At 43.0% G+C, this 20,694-nt stretch overlaps 1 protein-coding gene across 2 annotated transcripts in view; it reads left to right on the top strand.

Moving 5' to 3' along the window:
- The window catches only part of map1aa (microtubule-associated protein 1Aa), a 31,357-nt gene that overhangs the window by 1,674 nt on the left and 8,989 nt on the right, over positions 1-20,694 (top strand). The window contains exons 1-3 of one of the 2 annotated variants that reach the window (XM_062470783.1): positions 12,143-12,211; positions 20,168-20,250; positions 20,494-20,634. Coding sequence is in view for 1 of the 2 variants with exons in the window: in XM_062470782.1 (XP_062326766.1) it covers positions 20,168-20,250; positions 20,494-20,634 (224 nt within the window). In the remaining variant the exon portion in view is untranslated. Of the gene's footprint in view, positions 1-12,142; positions 12,212-20,167; positions 20,251-20,493; positions 20,635-20,694 lie in introns of those variants that run through there. The other variant, XM_062470782.1, reaches the window with a different exon arrangement.

The following is a 20,694-nucleotide window of genomic DNA, read 5'->3' on the forward strand; positions in this document are numbered from 1 at the left end:
AGACATGTCCGGTCTCCCAGAATGCTCTGGTGCTGTCAGTTTCTGGCCCAGAGTCCCTGCAGACCGGGCAGACAAGGGCACCTGGGAGGGGTCTGCTGTTGGGCTGATATGGACTCTATCGATCCAGCTCTCATATCTCAGCTGTATGACAGTCTGGATCAATGGCTCTAATGTGAGAGTAAACACAGCCTCCTGGGTGAGAAAGTGATCTGTCTCTCTGATGAGAGACTGGAGCCCATGATACCATGTTAATGTCTGGAAGACCACAGCTACAACTGTCTGTGTGTCTCCATTTGGCTGTTAAAGGACAGATGTATGATGCTTTACACTCCAAAGCAGGATTCTTCATCCACTGTAACAAACCACTAACAAGGTCTGAGGTATTTGGTTTGTTATGGTACGCCTGTTTATCTGTAAGAATAGTATGGATCGTATGTTCACTGTCATCATCTGTTGCATTTCAGACAGTAATGATCAGCACCACTAGTAGTCCATTACGATAAAGTGTCAAACTGAATGAAGCACAATGAATCATAGATGTCTCTACACCCACCCACACGTTTTACACTAAACCAGTGTTGGTGCTGGGTACAGTATATACAGCTAGGAAAGAGGCAGCAATCCAAGCACGAGAGGAAAATATTGGATAACACCTTGCATCACCCCTGAGAACATTGTCTGAGACCAAGGTCTTCAAGAACATGGGATATGGCAGAGGGAGAGAGTTACTGGAGGCAGTTTTCCTTCCTCAAGTTAGGATGATGGGTTTACAGTATTCATAGGCTCAGATTGGAGAATCTGCCCACAGCAAGAGACATACATATTTGTAATTTTAATCAGAGTATGAGAAGGGGATCATTTGGAATGGGCAAAAAAAGAGGGAGGCAGATCCTAGCTAAATGTATTTAAACAGTGACATCCTCTATCTGTGTGCTATACTCAATGTCATGTCTGACAGCTCAAAATTTGCATGCGACTGTTTGATCTCGCCATCCTGCATAATTTCACATCAGGTTGCTCTCCGACAATCCCAATCAATTGGACAAGGAAGCACACACACACACACAACTGCAGTATAGGACTTCAAGTCCTACATCCTAGTCTCCTGCCTAGACCATGTCTATCTATCTGTCTGTCCGTCTGTCTATCTGTCTATCTGTCTATCTGTCTATCTGTCTATCTGTCTATCTGTCTGTCTGTCTATCTATCTATCTATCTATCTATCTATCTATCTATCTATCTATCTGTCTGTCTGTCTGTACGTCTGTCTGTCGTATTCTCTCTCTCTCTCTCTCTCTCTCTCTCTCTCTCTCTCTCTCTCTCTCTCTCTCTCTCTCTCTCTCTCTCTCTCTCACACACACACTATCTCTTTCTCTCTCTCTCTCACTCTGTCTCTCTCTCTCTTTCTCGCTGTTCCTCTGTTTCGAGAGCATCTGCTAAATGACTAAATGTTTCACTGCTATCTTCCCCCCCTCATGAATAAAACATCAGTCCTCTAATTATTCCTTCCATGAAGTTAGCAATCATATTCAACACCATCTTCCCACCTCTATCTTCCCACTTCCCACCTCCATCCCTTTCTTTCCCTCCACTCTCAACTTCACCCCCCCCTTCCTCTTTCATAACTCTCTCCTTTCTCTCTCCCTTTTCCACCTCACTCCTCCCCTTCTCCTACCCCTGAAGTGAGTTCAGTGTGAATACAGTTTCATCAAAGCACAGCAAGCGTTTGCTAGGTGTTGCTAAAGGCTGCTGACAACTGTATCAGTCACACAGAGCTGGCTGTCTGGAGCATTACAATGTAAATGTGTCTCAGCCCAGCCTGGGCTCCAGGCTTCACATTTCTGCACTGTGCCTGGAAGGGTGTGCCACCCTTCATGACAACCCCTGAATAAGGCATCACTTCAGTTTCTGCAGTTACTGCTTCATCTGTCTGCTGTTCACAACTGTAATGCTGAGACATGCACCACAATCAAGAGATCTGCAGTAGAGAAATAGATAAATCTGAGGCCTAAGCTAATGCAAGAGGTTCAATGAAACATGAAAGAAATTCTTTATGCAAATGTGTTGCCCTTTTACTGGCTTTCCTGTGAGAAAATGCTCTTTTTGTGACATCCGTCTTTGGTGCGTTCCTACGGCATGCTACCCAGGCAGGCAGGACACCACTGATGTGGACTGAGGTTTTTATGATTACAATCATAAAAACACTGCCTTCTTCAGGGTTATGTCCAGAACATTTCTAAAACATAACTCCTGCTGCATCACTGGGGAACAACAGAACGTCTCCTCAGGTTTATGTTCCAATCTCATTTGCCTTAGATTGTCAGTGGCGGCAGCACAGGGTGGTACATGTCTGCCTGTCAGCTTATAGCTTTCACAAATATTATCATTCCCCTTGCGTGCAATTGCTTATAATGCAGTCATTGCTGTCTTTTTGCTGTGAATGGTCCCTTTAATGTCCTTTTTTGCTATTAAGCATTTGTTTATTTTGAGTTCTGATGTAATCACTCTCCATCTAGATGCTCATAGCCTCATAGGAGGCTTCAGTCTTGAGGAGCTACATCCCTAGAGACTGATAACTTTCAAGAAAGAAGGAGGCATTCCTAAGTGTCCATAAGGGCAGTGGGCAGAAGCTCTCTTGTGGGTGAAAGAGAAGGATGGGTGAATGTAGGAAAAGAGGGGAATAATTATTAAATAGACCTGTGCCAATGCATTCTAAATCACTTAGCAACCACACCAAGCCTCTATTAGCGACCTACAGATATTCGAATAGTGAGTGGATCTGAAAGGCCAGCAGGTTCAAACAGCCTGCACAGCTGGCCTGCGGTCAGAGCTTCAAACACGCCAACATCAAGAGACAACAGAGCAAACGGCAAAAGCCAAACTTGGTTTAGATAAGATCATCATTCTAGCTGCCTAAACAGAAAGTGGCTGTAAATCAACTGAAAAAACAACATTAATTTCTGTAAAAGAATAAACAGAGAAAATGGAAGAGAAAAATATTGTGTCCATCCTCAGTTAACTGTCCTCATCAATTGGAATGGCAGAAAGAGATTATAAAAGATGGGAGGGGAAAAATCAATTGGTCACATGACTTGCTTTGTGACTGACGTTTCCCTAAGGCCATGTTACCACGGTGACTACCTCCGAAGAGTCGGTCTCACCAGTGGCTTGAGCGAATGTGAGCAACCTGAAAGATGAATCGATATCTTTACAGTGGTTTAAGATTAGAAGATCAAGATAGAGATGTTATAGAATGGATGGATTGGGAACTCGATCTGCTATTCTATTGTGGATCTAGTTCATTCTATAAAGTACAGCATCGTGGCAGACGTTAATAAATGGGTGGTTGTTTCATCTAGAAATACATTTCTAACTTCCGTAGTGATTTACTGTGCCTAAAAGGTATTCCGTTTTATGATGTATTGGTTTTTGTATTGTGTGCAAGCTTGACTGAGTCTCCATCAGGCATACAGCAAACATCTCATTTCACAGCCCAGCCGTCAGACAGCCAGGTGGGAAGGGGAGAATTTGGGTGATGGGTATTCTCTTTGGCATAGAAAGGTCACAGCAGATACATTGATCACACACAGGCAGTAAAAATAACCCTTGGGAGGAGATGCTGCCCTCAGATCAAAGGTTGGTCAACTAACCGTTTTTACCATCCGATTACGTAAAAGATAAGATCTTCAGTAAAATGTTAAAGGCTTATGGGGTTAATTTCTCACTTTAGATTGCTCCATATTTAGCTTGATATATATGTTGTACTGTAAATATCATGTAGTTCAGTCGCATAACTTACCACTCCCCCCTCTTAGCATATGATTCCTTCAGCGAGCATCATCCTGTTAATAAACACATTTCGCCTGGGCAGATTGGCAGGCTGTGTTTCTAGCAGGAGCCTGCAGGGAGAGTGAGAGAACTGCAGAGAGAGAGACAGAGAGAGAGAGAGAGAGAGAGAGAGAGAGAGAGAGAGAGAGAGAGAGAGAGAGAGAGAGAGAGAGAGAGAGATACGTAAGAGATTGGATCTTTACCAATGAGAGTCTAGAAACTGGCATTACAGTTTTTCTCCATTGCTTTGGCTCAATTCTTGAAACAGAAATGACATTCTCAAAGCTCTCAAAGCATCTGGCAAAATAGCCAATATGGTTCAGCACAAATACATATATCACCTTCAAAAGGTCATATCTCACCCAAAACAGTTAACTCATGCTTCAAAACCAAATAATTTTCTCATATAAATAGTCAGTGCCCCCAAAATGAAAAGTTCCTTCTCGATTGCTTTGGCCCATCTCTCGAGAAAAAAGAGGACATTCTCAAAGCTTTAAAAACATTTGCCAAAATAACCTAGATGGTTCAGCAAAACACCATGGCACACCTGCAAAGGGTCATCTTTCTCCTAAAACAGACAACTCATCAGTCAAAACTAAATCCTTTTCTCATAAAAATAGTCAGTGCCCCCCAAAATGAAGTGGCATTGGCATTGTGTAAACACTGCAGATCAAAATGATTAGATGTTTTGTCAGTATGGCAGTGGACCTTAAAAATATCCCTCATGTGCACTGTGCTACAGTTACTGTAGTAGATGTTTTCCTTCCAGAATACTATGTGTCTTCAATCTACCCAGACGCTTCCATGTTACCCCGCTCCTCATCTCCCTCCACTGGCTTCCAATCACGGCCGGTATCAGATTCAAGACCCTGGTACTGACCTTCCGAGTGGTGAACGGGATTGCACCCGACTACATCAAGTCTCTGCTCCAGCCTTACACCCCCACCCGCCACCTACGGTCTTTTTCTGACAACCGTCTGGTGGTCCCACCTCTCAAGAGCGCCCGCTCCCAACCCAAGCTCTTCTGTCTGGCCGCCCAATGGTGGAATCACCTCCCCACCTCCACCTTCAAGAACTATGTTTCTTCCCATTGGCACTTATTTGCTTTTCACAATGTATGCTTCATGTTTTGGCTACCCACAATGTTTTTGGGGCTACCTCATTGTTTATGATCATTGACCTTATGCACTTTTGTAAAGTTCTCTCTTGGAAGTCGCTTTGGATAAAAGCGTCTGCTAAATGAATAAATATAAAATGTAAATGTGTATCAAACAGAAAAAATATTACAGTAATTCAAGAGTAGCCTACAAGGTTTCACATCACATATTGCACTCACACTGCTTTGGAAATTGTTACTGTAATTGCCATACATTGTGGTTACTGTAACATGAAATGTGTACAGCACAATATAATGTCATACAATAAGCACATCAAAACTAACATGTATAACCTACACTACCAACACATACAGTAAGAAAGTAAAGCAAAGCTGGAGTTTCACTAGTTGTCGTCCTCACTTTCCTGCTCATCCTCACGCTCCTGTCTGTCTGGCCATAGATTTCAACGACATCACATCTGATGTTCTCCCTTGCGATGCAACAGGGGTAGAATCATTGTGCATGCCGCAACCATCCCCTTCACTGATCTGCTGTGACATGATCACAAGCAGCATCCATTGCCTGGAGCAGGGACCTCTGGTTTTGAGCCCAATGCTCATAGACCCTCCACCTACATACAGAAAAAAATCCTCGATAGGATTGAGGAATGGGGAGTAAGGTGATGAGCACCATAAGCATTCTTGGATGGGCAGTGAACCCTGATGAATGGGCCACGGTGGAAGCTTACATTGTCCCACACAATGACAAATGTAAGCAAGTGAGGCCCTACCAAACCCCTCTCATGTAGAGGGATAAGATCGGAGTGCAGGTGTTCCAAGAACACCAGGTGCTTCTGGGTATTGTATGGGCCAAGACTGGGAATGTGGGTGACTACACCATTCTCTGATATGGCAGCACACATGGTGATGTTGCTCCCGAGCTGGCCTGGGACAAGCTCTATATATTTGATGGAAGCATTTATACTCCTGGATAGCTCCTGTCAGCAAACTAAACTTACTGTGTTATTGGTGATCGGATGTGTCCCCTTGTTTAGTAAAGTTCTAGTTGCACCTGACAATGACTGTAACCAGTTGATCCAAGATATCCATATTACAGTATATACCATGATGTTTTTCATGGTATTATGTGCCTGAAAGATTTTGACAGTGGAGTGAACTATTGTGCAGGTGACGATGTACACAAGGAAATTATGCCAATATGTTTTGCAGCGAATAACCACTTGACTGAGAAACAACAGTCAGTTTAGACCAGCAAGATATATTCAATTGGTAATTGGCCTAACTGAAGGCAATTGTACTTAACCATTTCAAAGATGTGCTAAATCATTTGAAATCTGTGCAAACTGTAGGCAATTACACTTGTCATTTACGAGGATGTGCTAATACAATTGCAATTTGATTAAAGGAATGAAAAATTCCAATCGTTTGTGAACAAGTGCCCAGTGGTTTGGAGGTTTGCACGTGTTGTTTTGAGAATGTCATTTCTGTTTCGTCAAATGAGCCAAAGCAATGGGGAAAAACTGTAAGAGCTCACAGTTCACCTTTCAGTGACTCTGTGCCTTTTGTGTGTTTACATGCCTGGAATGTTGGGATAGTCTTGATCATTGTACATTTTGTAGGCAGTTCAGCTAGATCATTATCAGATATTGAAGAAGTTACAATTATTTTCATTCAGTCCAGCACCTGGGGCAGTGTTCCTGCTTTCCAAGAAAATGTCTGTTCTGTGCCTGCAAGGTGTTTGCAGGAGTGGTGGGTATAAGCCGCCATGCTCCCCCTCCCTTGTCTGTGCCTGGAATACTGATGCTCAGCCACTAAAGGAGTGCACAGTCATCATGGCCGACATGTGTCTCAGAAACAGAAAGGCTTCAGTCTGCAATCTGAATCTCTAGATGAGAACAATGCACTGTCACTGTTGAACAATGATATCTTTGAAATGAGACATCCACAGTGGTTTGCAGGGAGCTCTCATGGGGAGACGACGTTTTACTTGGTTGAAATCTCACCACAGAATTAATTTATGAGTTTTTAGAATGATCTGTAATCTTTTATGGGTCTGTTTTAGTTGTTCTGGTTCTACATCATGCATAGAGTCTTCATGAAGATTGTGTGTGGGATGGAAATAGCCGACTAACCCCTGAGGTTTAGGATGAATTTAAATCCAGGTCATAATAACTCTCTCAGAACAGAGTGTCCTTTACAATATAGAGCTATCAGACTGTGGAGGGACAGGTAGTTAGCTAGTAGACTATGGAGGGACAGGTAGTTAGCTAGTAGACTATGGAGGGACAGGTAGTTAGCTAGTAGACTATGGAGGGACAGGTAGTTAGCTAGTAGACTATGGAGGGACAAGTAGTTAGCTAGTAGACTATGGAGGGACAGGTAGTTAGCTAGTAGTCTATGGAGGGACAGGTAGTTAGCTAGTAGACTATGGAGGGACAGGTAGTTAGCTAGTAGACTATGGAGGGACAGGTAGTTAGTTAATAGACTATGGAGGGACAGGTAGTTAGCTAGTAGACTATGGAGGGACAGGTAGTTGGCTAGTAGACTATGGAGGGACAGGTAGTTAGCTAGTAGACTTGGACTTAGACTTACGTCACTGAAAGTGAGCCAAGATCCTCCTTTCTAGAAGATCATATTTATGTTTTCCTCTGCCTCTCTGTATTTAGTGTAACCGCAAACTCACTCACACACACAAATAAACACACTCACACACGCACGCACAAACACACACACACAGGTCAGGGTAACTCTTAGAGACAGTTTTGTCAATGATGTCTCAGCAGGGATAAGTGTAGAGAGCTGCTGCAGTGTGACAGAATAGGTCACACACTGACAACCACTGTGGAGTAACAGACCTGAGACAACTGTCTAACCACTGACTAATCACGCTTGAGTTCATAAGATCATTTAAAACCAACCTTTTTTCAGTACCCATACCAACTGCTGCACATAACAGTGACAGAGACGACATCATCACGTCATTATGAAATGTACACTTTTGACATCCACAGATACGCAATCAAACTGTCCATCAGTCTGTCCATTAGTAGTCTCTCAGTGTCTCAGTGGGGGTATCGTTCTACAGAGCTGGTTAATGGGGGTTTCATTTCCACAGACTGACTGATGGAGCTCAGGGACAATCCGCAACATGAAAGATCACTTTCAGACCCAGGGGAGAGGAGGGGGAGAGGAGGGGGCATGAAATGGTCTCCGTGCACGCAGCTGTCGCCCACACCGTTCAATTAATTAAAACTCAACAGTGCTGTGCCACAGACTAATGGCATCTACACAAAGGACAACTTGGACCCCCACATCATCTCAGCAGCTCTGGGGGATTGAAGCTAATGGTGGGCACTGATACTCACAGGACACACACTTCTTTACTGTGGCATCTATACTTCCATCCATCTAACATCAGTCCATCCTTCAGTCCATCCATCCATCAATCCATTGTCCAGGAAATAAGGGAGTAACCACCTTGTAGAGGACGCTCCCACATGACACCACAAATATACTGTAGGCACACACACACAAACCACGAGACATACATGCTGACCTGGTGTCCATGAGGCATGACAGACATTAAAACAGGGTGATTGTGACAGGCTGGGGAGATGAGTGATGGACGCCGCAGAGCAGAGGCTGTCAGGGTAGCTGGAAGCCCAGAAAAAAGGCATGGCATGTGCACACACATATGAACTTGCCCACGCCCACGTGCATGGGAACTCATACACTTGTTACAACTGTAGTCACCACACGTACTCGGGCACACTAGCGGGAGGAAAAAACGCGAGCGCAAACAATATTTACACAGTGATGGAATGAGATGCTTCATGAGTGCGCAGTAACACAGTAGTGTAGTGTCAGCAAAGCATGTTTTATGGTAAAATAAATGCATTATTTAGGACACCTCCTCCTCTGCCGCTGGTGTTGGGTCTCTACTGACCAGTCAGACTGCCTGTACAATGGTTATGCATGTCAATTCCCACAGTTTGGTCTACAGTGAGCATCTTTGCATACAGTTCAATTGTGATCAAGTTTAAAGCCGTTCTTTTTAACCATAGACATGTTTTGCAGAAGTATGTATGGTGTAGACATCACATCAGTGAAAACATCGTTTTAGGTTCATTAAAGGGATTACATCTACAGCACGCTATTTTTAAGTCCTCAGCATATCCCCCATCACAAAGGATTAAAACTACAAACACATGCCACGCCTCTAGATGTAACTCCCCAGCTCCAGTGGCAGGATCATGGCAGGTAGGGTTTTTTTAAGACTGTGCCGTGCATTCCAACTGCTGATTAATAATTCAGAGCAGGTTATTGATCTGGACCTCAGGTTCTCTGCAGTGAGCACATGAGGGTCGTCTGTCTGCAGGGAAGGTCTGCAGGCTGGCTGCTGTGCTCCGTTTGATCTATGGGTTGGGCCAGGCCACACACACACATATACACACACAGAGATACACACACACACATATGCAAACACACAGATACACATGCACACATTTACTGACAACCACAGAGATACAAACACAAACATATACACCCACAGAGATACACAAACACACATACTCACAAAAACTTACAAACACATGCACATGACACATGCAGACACAATCTTTTTAGATTCCATATGGTAAGACTATCCGGAGAGACAATAATATGTAGTGTTCACACACATTTCACAGTGCAAGAGGATTAGAGAATCATAATTATGAAGCCTAGTCATCACACTGTAACATGGCAAAGAAAGAGTGTTTCATGCTCCAGCCTCTTTAAAAACACATTACCAACACTGGCCGGTCATGTGACCTTGACCAGCTGCAGGCTATGCGGATGGAGAGATGCAGAAGAGGAGGAGAGAGGAGGAGAAAGGAGAGGAGGTCTAGAATAGCAGAGATAACTCAGGGAGTGAAGTAACAGCTTGTCTGGAGGAAGGGTGTGGCAGGCAGACAGTCTAATCTCTGCTCCAATCCGTTGTCAGAGATTTAGAGCTGACCAGAACTCCTATAAGATGGGTCAGTACTGCTGTTTCAGCCAAGGATGGTGGTATTGTTAGATAATGTATTATGAAGCTTCCTCTGCGTATAGGTGATTAATTCTGAAGTTTTAAGATAAAGTTTGTTGAATTAAAATATCTGTTCCAACTCTTAACTGACCAATATTGATGAGTTTATAGATGTATTTCTGTATTCAATCTACATTATATCTACAGTAAGAAAGACGTGTTTAGGTAAGTAATGACTGCTCGTGGAATTGTTCCATCCCATAATATGTGAACACTATTTTTATGGTGGAAAAAATCTATAACACAATAATCTAATAAAAACAGAGACATTGTGTGGAGGATTGTATGTCTAGACAGGATTTTGTTTTATTATGTGATACATGAGACAGCACTCAAAATATCAACCACCTACCTTAACAAAAGTTCATTGTCCAATAGTATCTCTCTCTCTCTGTCTTTTTCTTTCTCTCTCTCCTTCTCTAAATGATCTGTCTCTCTCTCAAAATGAAATGTTGGTTGTTGGGGCAACCAATCCAATATTGGTTTTGGCACTACTTAGGACTCCCAGTCTATTTCAGTGTGTAGCTGTCCCACCCTGCAGCTGCTGGTTGAATCACAGCTGTTTGAAAAATCCCCCCACACACACAACACACACACATGCACACACCATCTACAGTAGGATCCACTTAAAATGTTTAGCACTCAGGATATAAAACATAGAATTTATAAGATTTCTCCATCCTTATGTGATTTTGACAGTTCTTGTGGAAGAAATCAAGGATTTCTCATGTGCTTGTGTTAGTCACAAACAGTTGCCCAGCTCTAAAATTTTTATTTGGTCATGGATTGAATGCTATTAATGATTCACATATTGTATTCTTATTCTAACTGTAATTATCTCAGGCTCCACCTGCCTGTAATAACAAACATCTACTGACTGTGTGTTATTTTTGTTTTTGTCTATTTGATATAAACAGACGCCTCAGAAAGACTTTGCTAGTACCGCTGTGTCTGAACTCGCCATTTTTATATCAAGGTGTTTGTTAAACTCTTTCTCAGCTGGTTGACCAAAATGTACAGTATAAACCCGGAGCCCAAACCGATGGACACACTGTTCTAGTGCGACGGACAGAACCTTCTTCCACATCCTACACACCTTAAAGAGAGACTGGTCTCCAACATTTAATCAGATGACAGAATTCTTTCTCCAGTCTTCAAGTAACACCTGTACTATTCCCTGTACCCGAGCATCTGACCACCAACAGTAGCCTAAAGCTCCCATTACAAGACAGGGTGTGTGCAGAGGGCTGTTTCAATATTCATCAACAGGATAATCACAGCACCATATTCTGAGATAATAGGAAACTGGAAGATCGGAAGAGGCCACCTGTTAACAGCAGTATTCATCAACAGGCAGACCAAAAGCAGGGATGTAAACAGGGTTAGGGTTAGGCAAGCCTCTAAGCCTTTTTGGCCCATCTAATTTTCAGATCTTAGTTTCATGCCCACTTGAACAGCTGGTGCATATACCAGCCATTTTGTGTCTCAATAAGAGTAGTTGCTTTGAAAGGAGTGTATGGTCTCCTCAGTCCCAAAACACAATCCTTTCTATTTTCACAATTGTTTTGGACAGTATTGATCTGAGAGAGACACACACACAATCTATTTTGTGGGGTATTGATCCCTAGCACATCTGGCTTTATATATAGGATATATATAAGAAAACTGTGAAACAACACACACATATGTTAGGCTGACAGGCTCTTGTCATTTGATATATTAAACAATTCAAATCTAAATCAAAAGAAATTAAGTAAAAGTTGAGTTATTAGCTTGAGCTTTTAATATAAATAGAACTCCGTTTATTTTCCCGTTGGAACTTCAGAGGCCTACATTTAGTAATGTTGGATTTTATTCCACTAGTCTCAGAAATTCAAAACTGTAGTGGAGATTTTTCTATACTATTCGTAGGCTAGGCCTACAACCTTTTGAGTCAGATCTCAATGTACAAACAGGGTTACATATTTGTATATTTTTAACCTGACCGCCAATCCTTACTGCCCCTGAAGGCCGTGCACCACCAACACCGACATCGTTTTGCCCTCTCTTGCCCGTGAATATCCTTCCATCCACCGACTCGTTCCTTTTCTCAAACTCGAGCCCCTCCCACTTCACGCGAGTCCGTCGAACATTCGTACAGAACGGCTGCTCTCGCCTGGTAGACATTCGTGCCGTGCGCCCATCTCAGAGTACTGAAGGTAGGTCTATCGAAGATTTATTTTGGCTCGATAATATGACATATTACGCATCGGATTGGTTATTCTATAACCCCTTGCAGGGATTGCTTCAACTATTTTCCGCTCGCAAAATGATAACAGACCATCCATCATGTGCACTGTACCATATGCAAACATTAAAATGCCTTAGTCTTGTTTTTTATTTAGAGCCGGTTGATGCAGTATTTAGATTTTTGATTATTAAACAGGTGTTTTCTGTGGATAGTCTACTCTATTTGTTTAGTCACAATGATCTTCGTCTGGTGCAGTTTCTAATGTGAAGAGTTTATATTCCATTAGGATACATTACAATTGTCAGGATTTAACCATTTATTAACCAACACCGGTTACTTAATGTTTCCAAGTGTCTAAAAAAACGTCAATTTGACACATCCACATCTAGCATACACCCAATTCTGAGTTATCGATATCCTATAGACCTCGGTTATGTAGGCTAAACAATACATTTTCGATTATATTTTATGGATCTAGCGCCGCGTCTTAATTTGGTCGAGAGGAATTAGGTGACCTAATTTTTTACTTAGAACTGAGCTCATCTTCTGACCTGTATGCAACAGCTGAGATTTAACATCCAGCGCAATTTTCTAAAGCATTGTACTCCAGGATCAGCACTACAGCACAACACATTATGGAATATTTTATCATGCCAGTGCTGACACATCAGCATATTCATAATTATTTAGGTTGCCTTTGAGATGCCTTTGAGCAGCCTTTAAAGGCCACACTTTGCAAACTGCACCGTGCAGACAGTGAAAGGGACAGAGCAAGCAATGACCGCTGGTCTAGTCTGGCTCTGTCCCCTTGATGATAGTAACACCAACGTTTTATGAAACATGAGTTGTTACACATTGTTTATGTTCCTATCTATACTCTGACCCACAGGGCCTCCAGAGAGCAGCCTGCAAAGGAAATGACAGTCAGTCATGTTCATGAGCCTATGGGTTTCATTAGAATCCCACATAAGAGCCCTTAAAATGCGATGATCTTCTCTGTGTAATTCAGACAGTGGGTCAGTGTTTATACATAGAGCTCCAGAACAGCGATCTCTAAGCAGGGCGTGAGACACATTCTAACTGGTTGGTTTACTACTCTTGGCAAGCTCTCAATCGTAATATTCTCCTTGAAGTCTTTAATGATCATGATGTACAGTGATGTACAGTTACATTGATGTTAAGTGCCCTCTTTGCTAAGCAAGGATCGTTGAAAATCCAGTTGATTACAGCAATAATGTGCACATTGAGGACATCTATAGACTACAAAGATATACTGGACTGGTGTCTATATGGAGCATCTTCAAAGCAGGGATCAACCTTAGAGTGAGAGAGTATAATACTCTTCTGTTTACTGATATGAATAGTATTGGCACTTCTTTTAAAAGCAGAAAAAAACAAGAAATCCTTGGATGTGAACGCTCTTGCTCTCGTGCCCTTTGCTGTTTCCCTAGACAGTATCTTGTGAGTCTCAATCTCCTCAGTTCATGATTGGCTGCAGGGCGTGTGAGACCTTATGCTGAGCTCAGCGATATTGGATGGGGTGGAGCAGGGGCTTATGGGATCCTCAGCAGCAGAGGGTGTTGCACCCCGTGGCAGAGATGTGTGTTAGCACGCCTGGCTTCCCCTTGAGCTCCAACTGTCTAATCTTCGGTTAGAATCACTCAACCAACACTGTGCCAGAAATAGGTAAACTACAGTTCCCGGGCTAGTTTGATAAGGGTCCTAGCCCAGGTCTGTGTGGGTTTAAACACGTCACCAGCGTAAACTTATTTTTATAGAGAAGTATTATTCCGGTCTTCTCATCAAGCTGGTATTTGATGGCCTTGTTTTATCTACTGTATACAGTGTAGGGTATTCTTGCATTGGACTCTTAACCTTGCCTTAACCTTGTGTCATCAAAGTGTTGTACGTGCCACATCGAGGGCTACTGAGTCTGATATATATTCTTAATCACTGAGGGAAGCTGCCACCCCAAATCTTGGCCTCAGTCATTGTCTTGTGTCAACATCTCAAAGGTTCCAGCGCATTTAAACCATGCCATGGAAGTCCTTGGTCAGTATTTGGACTTGTTCATGGCACTTCGAGCTGTAATTAGGTTGTGATATATTCCCCAGTCTTCTTAGAACACTGGTGATTGTGGTATTGATCCCCTACAGTCCATACTCGGTTGGAAGGTGTGATTGTTGCCCACCATGAACCGTGAATGTTACATAAAATCACATGTTCATGGTCTGGTCGTTGTCATTTATGACCAGTAGTTATGGAGTACAGTAGCAAATAGTTCATTTTCCAAGCCCCTCTCCTCCCTTTGCCATCCCCCACCCATGTATTTCTGATAATGTTACACAGGAATCACAGGAAAACCTCATGGGCATGATAGACTACACTCCAGTTTGTGATCCTTATTTTTGGGATGCATGACAGCAGTGAAAGTTCAGCTTGTGGGTAAAGACCATTGGTTTTTATGACATGTTATGGTACCATTTTATAGGACAGTAATTCATTATCACTCTAGCAGGATTTCTGGTGCAGGTGCTCTATTCCTTGGTGGTCTGCTGTCTTAGCTAAGGTCCAACCTCCTCTTGGCAAAGTCCCGTTGTTGTGACAGGCTGATTGACGAGGATGCTGGTCACACTGATTAAGCAGAGTAGAGCCTTGATTTAACCTGTACTCCACGTTATAAGCCGGCAGTCTCCTCAATGAGAGAACTCCATCCCGGGATATGCCAGGAACAACTAGAATCATGAGCTTACTATGTCAGAACCACTTAAGAAAGATGGCTGACTGTTTGATAATCCACCATTTCAGTTTTTTTTATATTTCATTGTTAGTTATATAAACATTATATAAAAGCACTGTTGACCACACGCAGTGTTATCTCTGCCCGCTCTGTAGAGCAGAGTGTGGTTTGGCAGGGTTAGAAGGAGCACCATGCCCCGTGGAGTCAGTGCAAATATGGGACATAGTCTAGTTTTACTGCATGCTGCATACTGCATGTCACGCACGCACACACACACACACACACACACACACACACACACACACACACACACACACACACACACACACACACACACACACACACACACACACACACACACACCAGAGTTCAGAGACCATCTCGCCAGGCCAGTGACATCTCTCGTCGCCTCAGTTGCCAGTGATAAATGGCCAGAAAAGCCCTCTCATCCTGCCGGGTGTCCAAGCAGGAAGTCCCCATAACTGCCCATTAACCCCGAGCTTCCTGTACCTTGAATGTGTCGAGCGCTCTCTTTTCCCTTCCCATGATGCTTTGCAGAGTGCTGCAGTTGACTCCTCCTACTGCCTTCTTCACTCCATCTTACTTTGTCATCTCTCTTAATAATATGTATAATAGTATGTATAATATACATGTTCAAGTGTATTCCATTATTCCACTTGTGCTATTGGCCTGAACGATGCAGTTGTCTTGGCAACATAATGTTCCACGTTTTCTTCTCCTTACTAGATGCTTAGTCACAAAATGGCTTCTGCCTGACCTGTGATTCCTCTGATTTGTTAGAGAATTGACAATCAGTCTTGATTAAAATATTACATTCAACACTGATTCTATGTAATTCTCAAACAAAATAGGCTATTATCTTCCAGTAGTCAAACAAGCTATACACCAGGGGAGGATGAACATGTTCACTCATTTTTTTCTATTTTTTTCCTGACTCAGGCTACTTATATTACCTCCAATAAAACACAACGTTTATAATAAACAGCTGACAGCAGCAGCAAATCAGCCCTGGACACCACACAGGACCATAACCCCCAGCTCTTCCTTTAGTGTTTGAACACAAACATCCAACATCTTTGTGTCCCTCCAGTGATCTTTACTGAGGAGAGATTACTCTCATAGCATCATCATTGGTATGTGTGGTCCTTCTAACTCCTTTATTAAGTGTATCCCAGCTCCATATGTTCCTCTCTCTCTTTCTCTCTCTCTTTCTCTCTCTCTCTCTCTCTCTCTCTCTCTCTCTCTCTCTCTCTCTCTCTCTCTCTCTCTCTCTCTCTCTCTCTCTCTCTCTCTCTCTCTCTCTCTCTCTCCCCCCCCCCTCTCTCTCTCTCTCTCTCTCTCTCTCCCTCTCATTATCTCCTTCCCCCCCAGTACTGAATCAGAATCCTCTCAGCTCAGCACCTCACCTGCTGACCACCAGATTTCTGTCACCTCCTGTGCCTGAAGTCACCCTCTGTCCTCCACCCTACCCCTGTTTCTATATCAATGTCCTGGGATATTTTTTGCTGCGGTTTGCAGTGTTACCTGCAGTATATGAACCTGATACAGTGAGATTTGATGTTCTGCTGGTACAGGTCATGGATATTTTGCTTGGCTGTTGTTTGTTGCTCCACATGTCTCTTTCTCTTAAACTGAGTGTCAGGGGGTTGAGTGATAGAAGGGCTTTTAAAGTGGCCAGCAATCTTTCAACAAACATTGTTAAAGTGTGAAAGTGAGACACCGGCTGTCCGTTGTGGACAGGAGTAGAGCATGGATGACAGTAATGTGTGGAAGAGTACTGACAAGAGGAGAGAGGAAAGGAAGATGAAGGGAAGTATTCAACGTGAAAGTTCATCACATTCTTTAGACTCATGTAAAAGGAAATAGAGAATAGAGTGTGTGAAGTGAAGGTGTTTTCAGATAGCTACCGGTAGTGCTTGTTACATTTGAAGTTTATAAGATTGTGTTGCAAAAAGAATGTTTTCTAGCAGCAGCTGCTGTCCATGGTGCTGACAGTGAAACAATGAGGTGCATTCCAACAAGCTTTTTTTACTATGACATCACAGCAAAATTCTCATGATTCTCATGATTGTCTCTGGACAAAACCGTAGTCATTGCAGTGGTGTTAGATGTTATATTTGTGGGCTTTAGTTTCACTACTAGTCTCTCTCTTGCTCTCTGTGACGCACACAGTGTACACACTAGTGGGGAATTAGCTGCGCTATGAGGCTAAGAAGCTTCGGCCTGTGGTGTAGACCCACTGTGATTGTGGTGGGCAGCCATCTTGGAACCAGCGGCCATGTCCAGAGTTGAATGACACAGTAGGTGAACAACAAGAAAGAAAGAAGCATGCGGATCAGCAGTCTAGACACATCAGGGTTTGGTGAAGCAAAAGTCACCACAGGTCCACACTAGCATGCCTCATAAGCACACAGCAGTGACCCTGTGTGTGCTGGCGGCTGGCTCGCAGTAAAATGACCCCAAGGAGATGATGATAGTGATTGACAGCACCTCAAATTGCATCAACTGTTTTCTTTTTGATATTGATGCATGTTGCTTTCCCTTTAGAGAAAGAGTACAAGTGCACAACTTGTAAGATGCAACTCTTGCCTGATGATTTGATTTGGGTATGAAGAGGTACACTAAACAGATGGTTGTGTGGGTACACATGAGGATAAACTAGAGATTCTCTTGTGATGTGATAATGACGTGCAAAAAGGAATTATAGGAGTGGAAACAAATGATTAGTCTCTTGGGCGAGATGTTTTAATCTCTGTATAGATCAATGTATAGATGTAGTCTTTTTTTACCAAGTGTACTACAGTTCCTACTTTAGAGGACAAAGAATAAATACGTTTGAAAGCATTAACTTAACATTCTGTCCAGTGGCTGCCAGTTAAACTGCCATCCAATGGAGTTAACATCAGATCAGGTTCAGAATCCTTGGTCATCTCTTGCTCTCTGTCTTAATGTTCAGTGTCAGCAACAGGAAACACAGCAGAGATGTTCTCTGTAATGAACCGTACTGTATGAAGGTCACAGTGACAGGCATGCCTGGAGAATGTCATTGTTGTAGTTCAGATGCAGAAGGATACTCTCAACTGCCCAGGACACGACTCCATCCGTTGAATCACCTGACATGAAGAACCAAGGACAAACTCATCACGCTAAGTGTAGTGAAAGACCTCAAAACATGAATGAATTTGTTTACCCTGGCCAGCTTACTTACCTTGCTCAATCCTCTCTCGAAAGCAAGAACAAAATCAGCTGGAAACTCCCAGTGTGTCTCTAGGAAGAGTAGGGGAGTCAGGTGGCTGAGCGGTGAGGGAATCGGGCTAGTAATCCGAAGGTTGCCAGTTTGATTCCCGGTCATGCCAACTGACGTTGTGTCCTTGGGCAAGGCACTTCACCCTACTTGCCTCGGGGGAATGTCCCTGTACTTACTGTAAGTCGCTCTGGATAAGTGCGTCTGCTAAATGTAAATGTAATGTAATGTAGGAAGGCTGTGTTTGGTTCTCTCTGTTGTAAGCCCTCATTAAAAGGCAGTGATGAATCTTTTGTGTGAATTTGGAACTGGTGCCTCTCGTTGTTGATTCAGACAAACTGCCTCTGTATTATGTATAGCACGGAACGTGTCGCTGTGACAGTTAGCCTTCAGTGATCATCAGAGGAGACCTCTGGTCTCATTGACATTCTCGATACAGTAGCATTGCTCAATGCTTCATTTAAGATGTCAGGCCTGATACTGTGTCTCTGCCTACTCAGTGTTCAAGTGTATTCATCCAAAACATGAATTGACCTTTGCGCTGGTGTAGTTATCGCAACATTCAGCCACTTCCTTGGGGGTGAAAATAATACATTTGACTCTATTTAGTTGCTCAGCAGCTGAGCAAATTCAAACTGTTAACTTATTCCAGGCCATAAGGTGAAAATTAAACAACAAATACATCTCAAAACTAGGCCAGGGTCTGTTTACTTGTTAAGCGCATGGTCGTGATCGAATTTCAGCCATTTGTATGCAGAAATGATCTTAGAATTTGATGTCCTTGGCCGGCACTAGCCACAGAGCTGGGAAGATGCAAATTCATGTTGAAAGGGCAACTCTGGTCTTGTTAAAGTATTTACAATGCCTCTGGTGCCCTTACATGGAATCCCTGGACACCAGGACATGTCCTTCTTTTATTCTGCTCTGTTGGGCATGCATTCCCTTGCCTTTCCCCTAATGCAGAAAAAATAAGGGAAAAACCTAATCTTGTGATAACCCCTTTCGGATCCTTGGTTTTGGATATGAGCCCATAAGCCATTTCATGCTAAATATAGTTTCCCTGATGAAGCATCTGTATTCTGGCTATGTGATGCTGTTGCTGCTCACCTCCCCCTTCCTGTGTTGAGCTATATGCATTCTCTCATGCAGCGCAGGCTCTCTCCCTCTTTCCTCTCCCTCTGTCCCTCTCCCCTCCCTCACTCAGAAATGCTGCAATGCGTCTGCCGTACCCAAGACTGGGTCAGTGTAACTTCGCTAGCGGCAGCTAACGCCAGATAAGCATCCCCATAGCAACAGCCAATGGGGTTTGTGATTGAGGCTATGCCATTTTTGTTGTGATGGTGTCGTTTAAAAGAGACAGCGACCATGGGATTAAGCACATGGAGATGCTTCAGTGAAAGCCAGGCTGAAGCTAAGATGGCAGAGTTAGAGAGCAGCAGAGACTGTGTGTAGACAGCCCATACGCGATATACAGTAAAGCTGATTGTAACTGACACATGCTGGAGGACAGAACATTGTGTTATCAGCAATTGGTCTCGGATATGTTTACATACAGCTCCGGCATTTTGTTCTTTTGATAATTGGCTTCTCTAATTCAACCAATCACAGTGCATTAACCAAAGACAACAGTTCTGCTGTGGATCTCCTGCATCAGACGTTTTAGGGCCTCTCCAATTTGATGCCATATTAAATGTCTAATATGCAGCAACATACTGTATGTCATGCTGTTCATGAGCACAAACAAAAATGTGTTAAAATAATAATTTGAGCCTCTTATACATTTCCATTATTCTTAAATCATGCTGTTTATTGCTTTTTTATTTTTTATCATAGCAATTATATCAGAAATATGACTAAACATTGAATAATATCTGTCATCCTTATTAATGTGTTGTGTGGTCTGTGTTTTCTCTCTCCAGGCCAGAGAATCCTTCGTTATAAGAGCGATGTCCTTGAGACAGTGGTGTTAGTCAACCCATCAGAGGAGACCACAACATCAGAGGTAAGCATGAGTCACACTAGACAACAGAGAGCCCTCACCTGAACTCTCTCCATGCACTTAACAAAATGTCATGATAAGCTGGTCATCAGTTGAACAGCATTTCAAAAAAGGGTTCCATTTAGCTTTCCGTAAGAACAGAATATATTCTGTATCACAAATCATTTTTTGACCCAGACTATTGAGCTGCATATTTATAATATGCTCGATTTCATCCGTTGTTGTGTCTGTGTGTTTCCTCTGTAGATCTGCTGTCTGATCACAGACTGTGCTGGACACAAACTCCTGGTGCTGAGTGGACAGAGCTCAGAGCAGGGAGGAGACGTCATACTACAAGGTGGAACCTTCACCTGGAAACACTTCTCTGACATCTTGTCTGATCATCGAGTAAGCGAAACCACCAGGCTAACCCTTACTGTAATCTGAATTGATGTAATATAGGATGGG

Source organism: Osmerus eperlanus, chromosome 10 (assembly GCF_963692335.1).
Source record: "Osmerus eperlanus chromosome 10, fOsmEpe2.1, whole genome shotgun sequence".
In the NCBI taxonomy this organism is placed as follows: Eukaryota; Metazoa; Chordata; class Actinopteri; order Osmeriformes; family Osmeridae; genus Osmerus; species Osmerus eperlanus.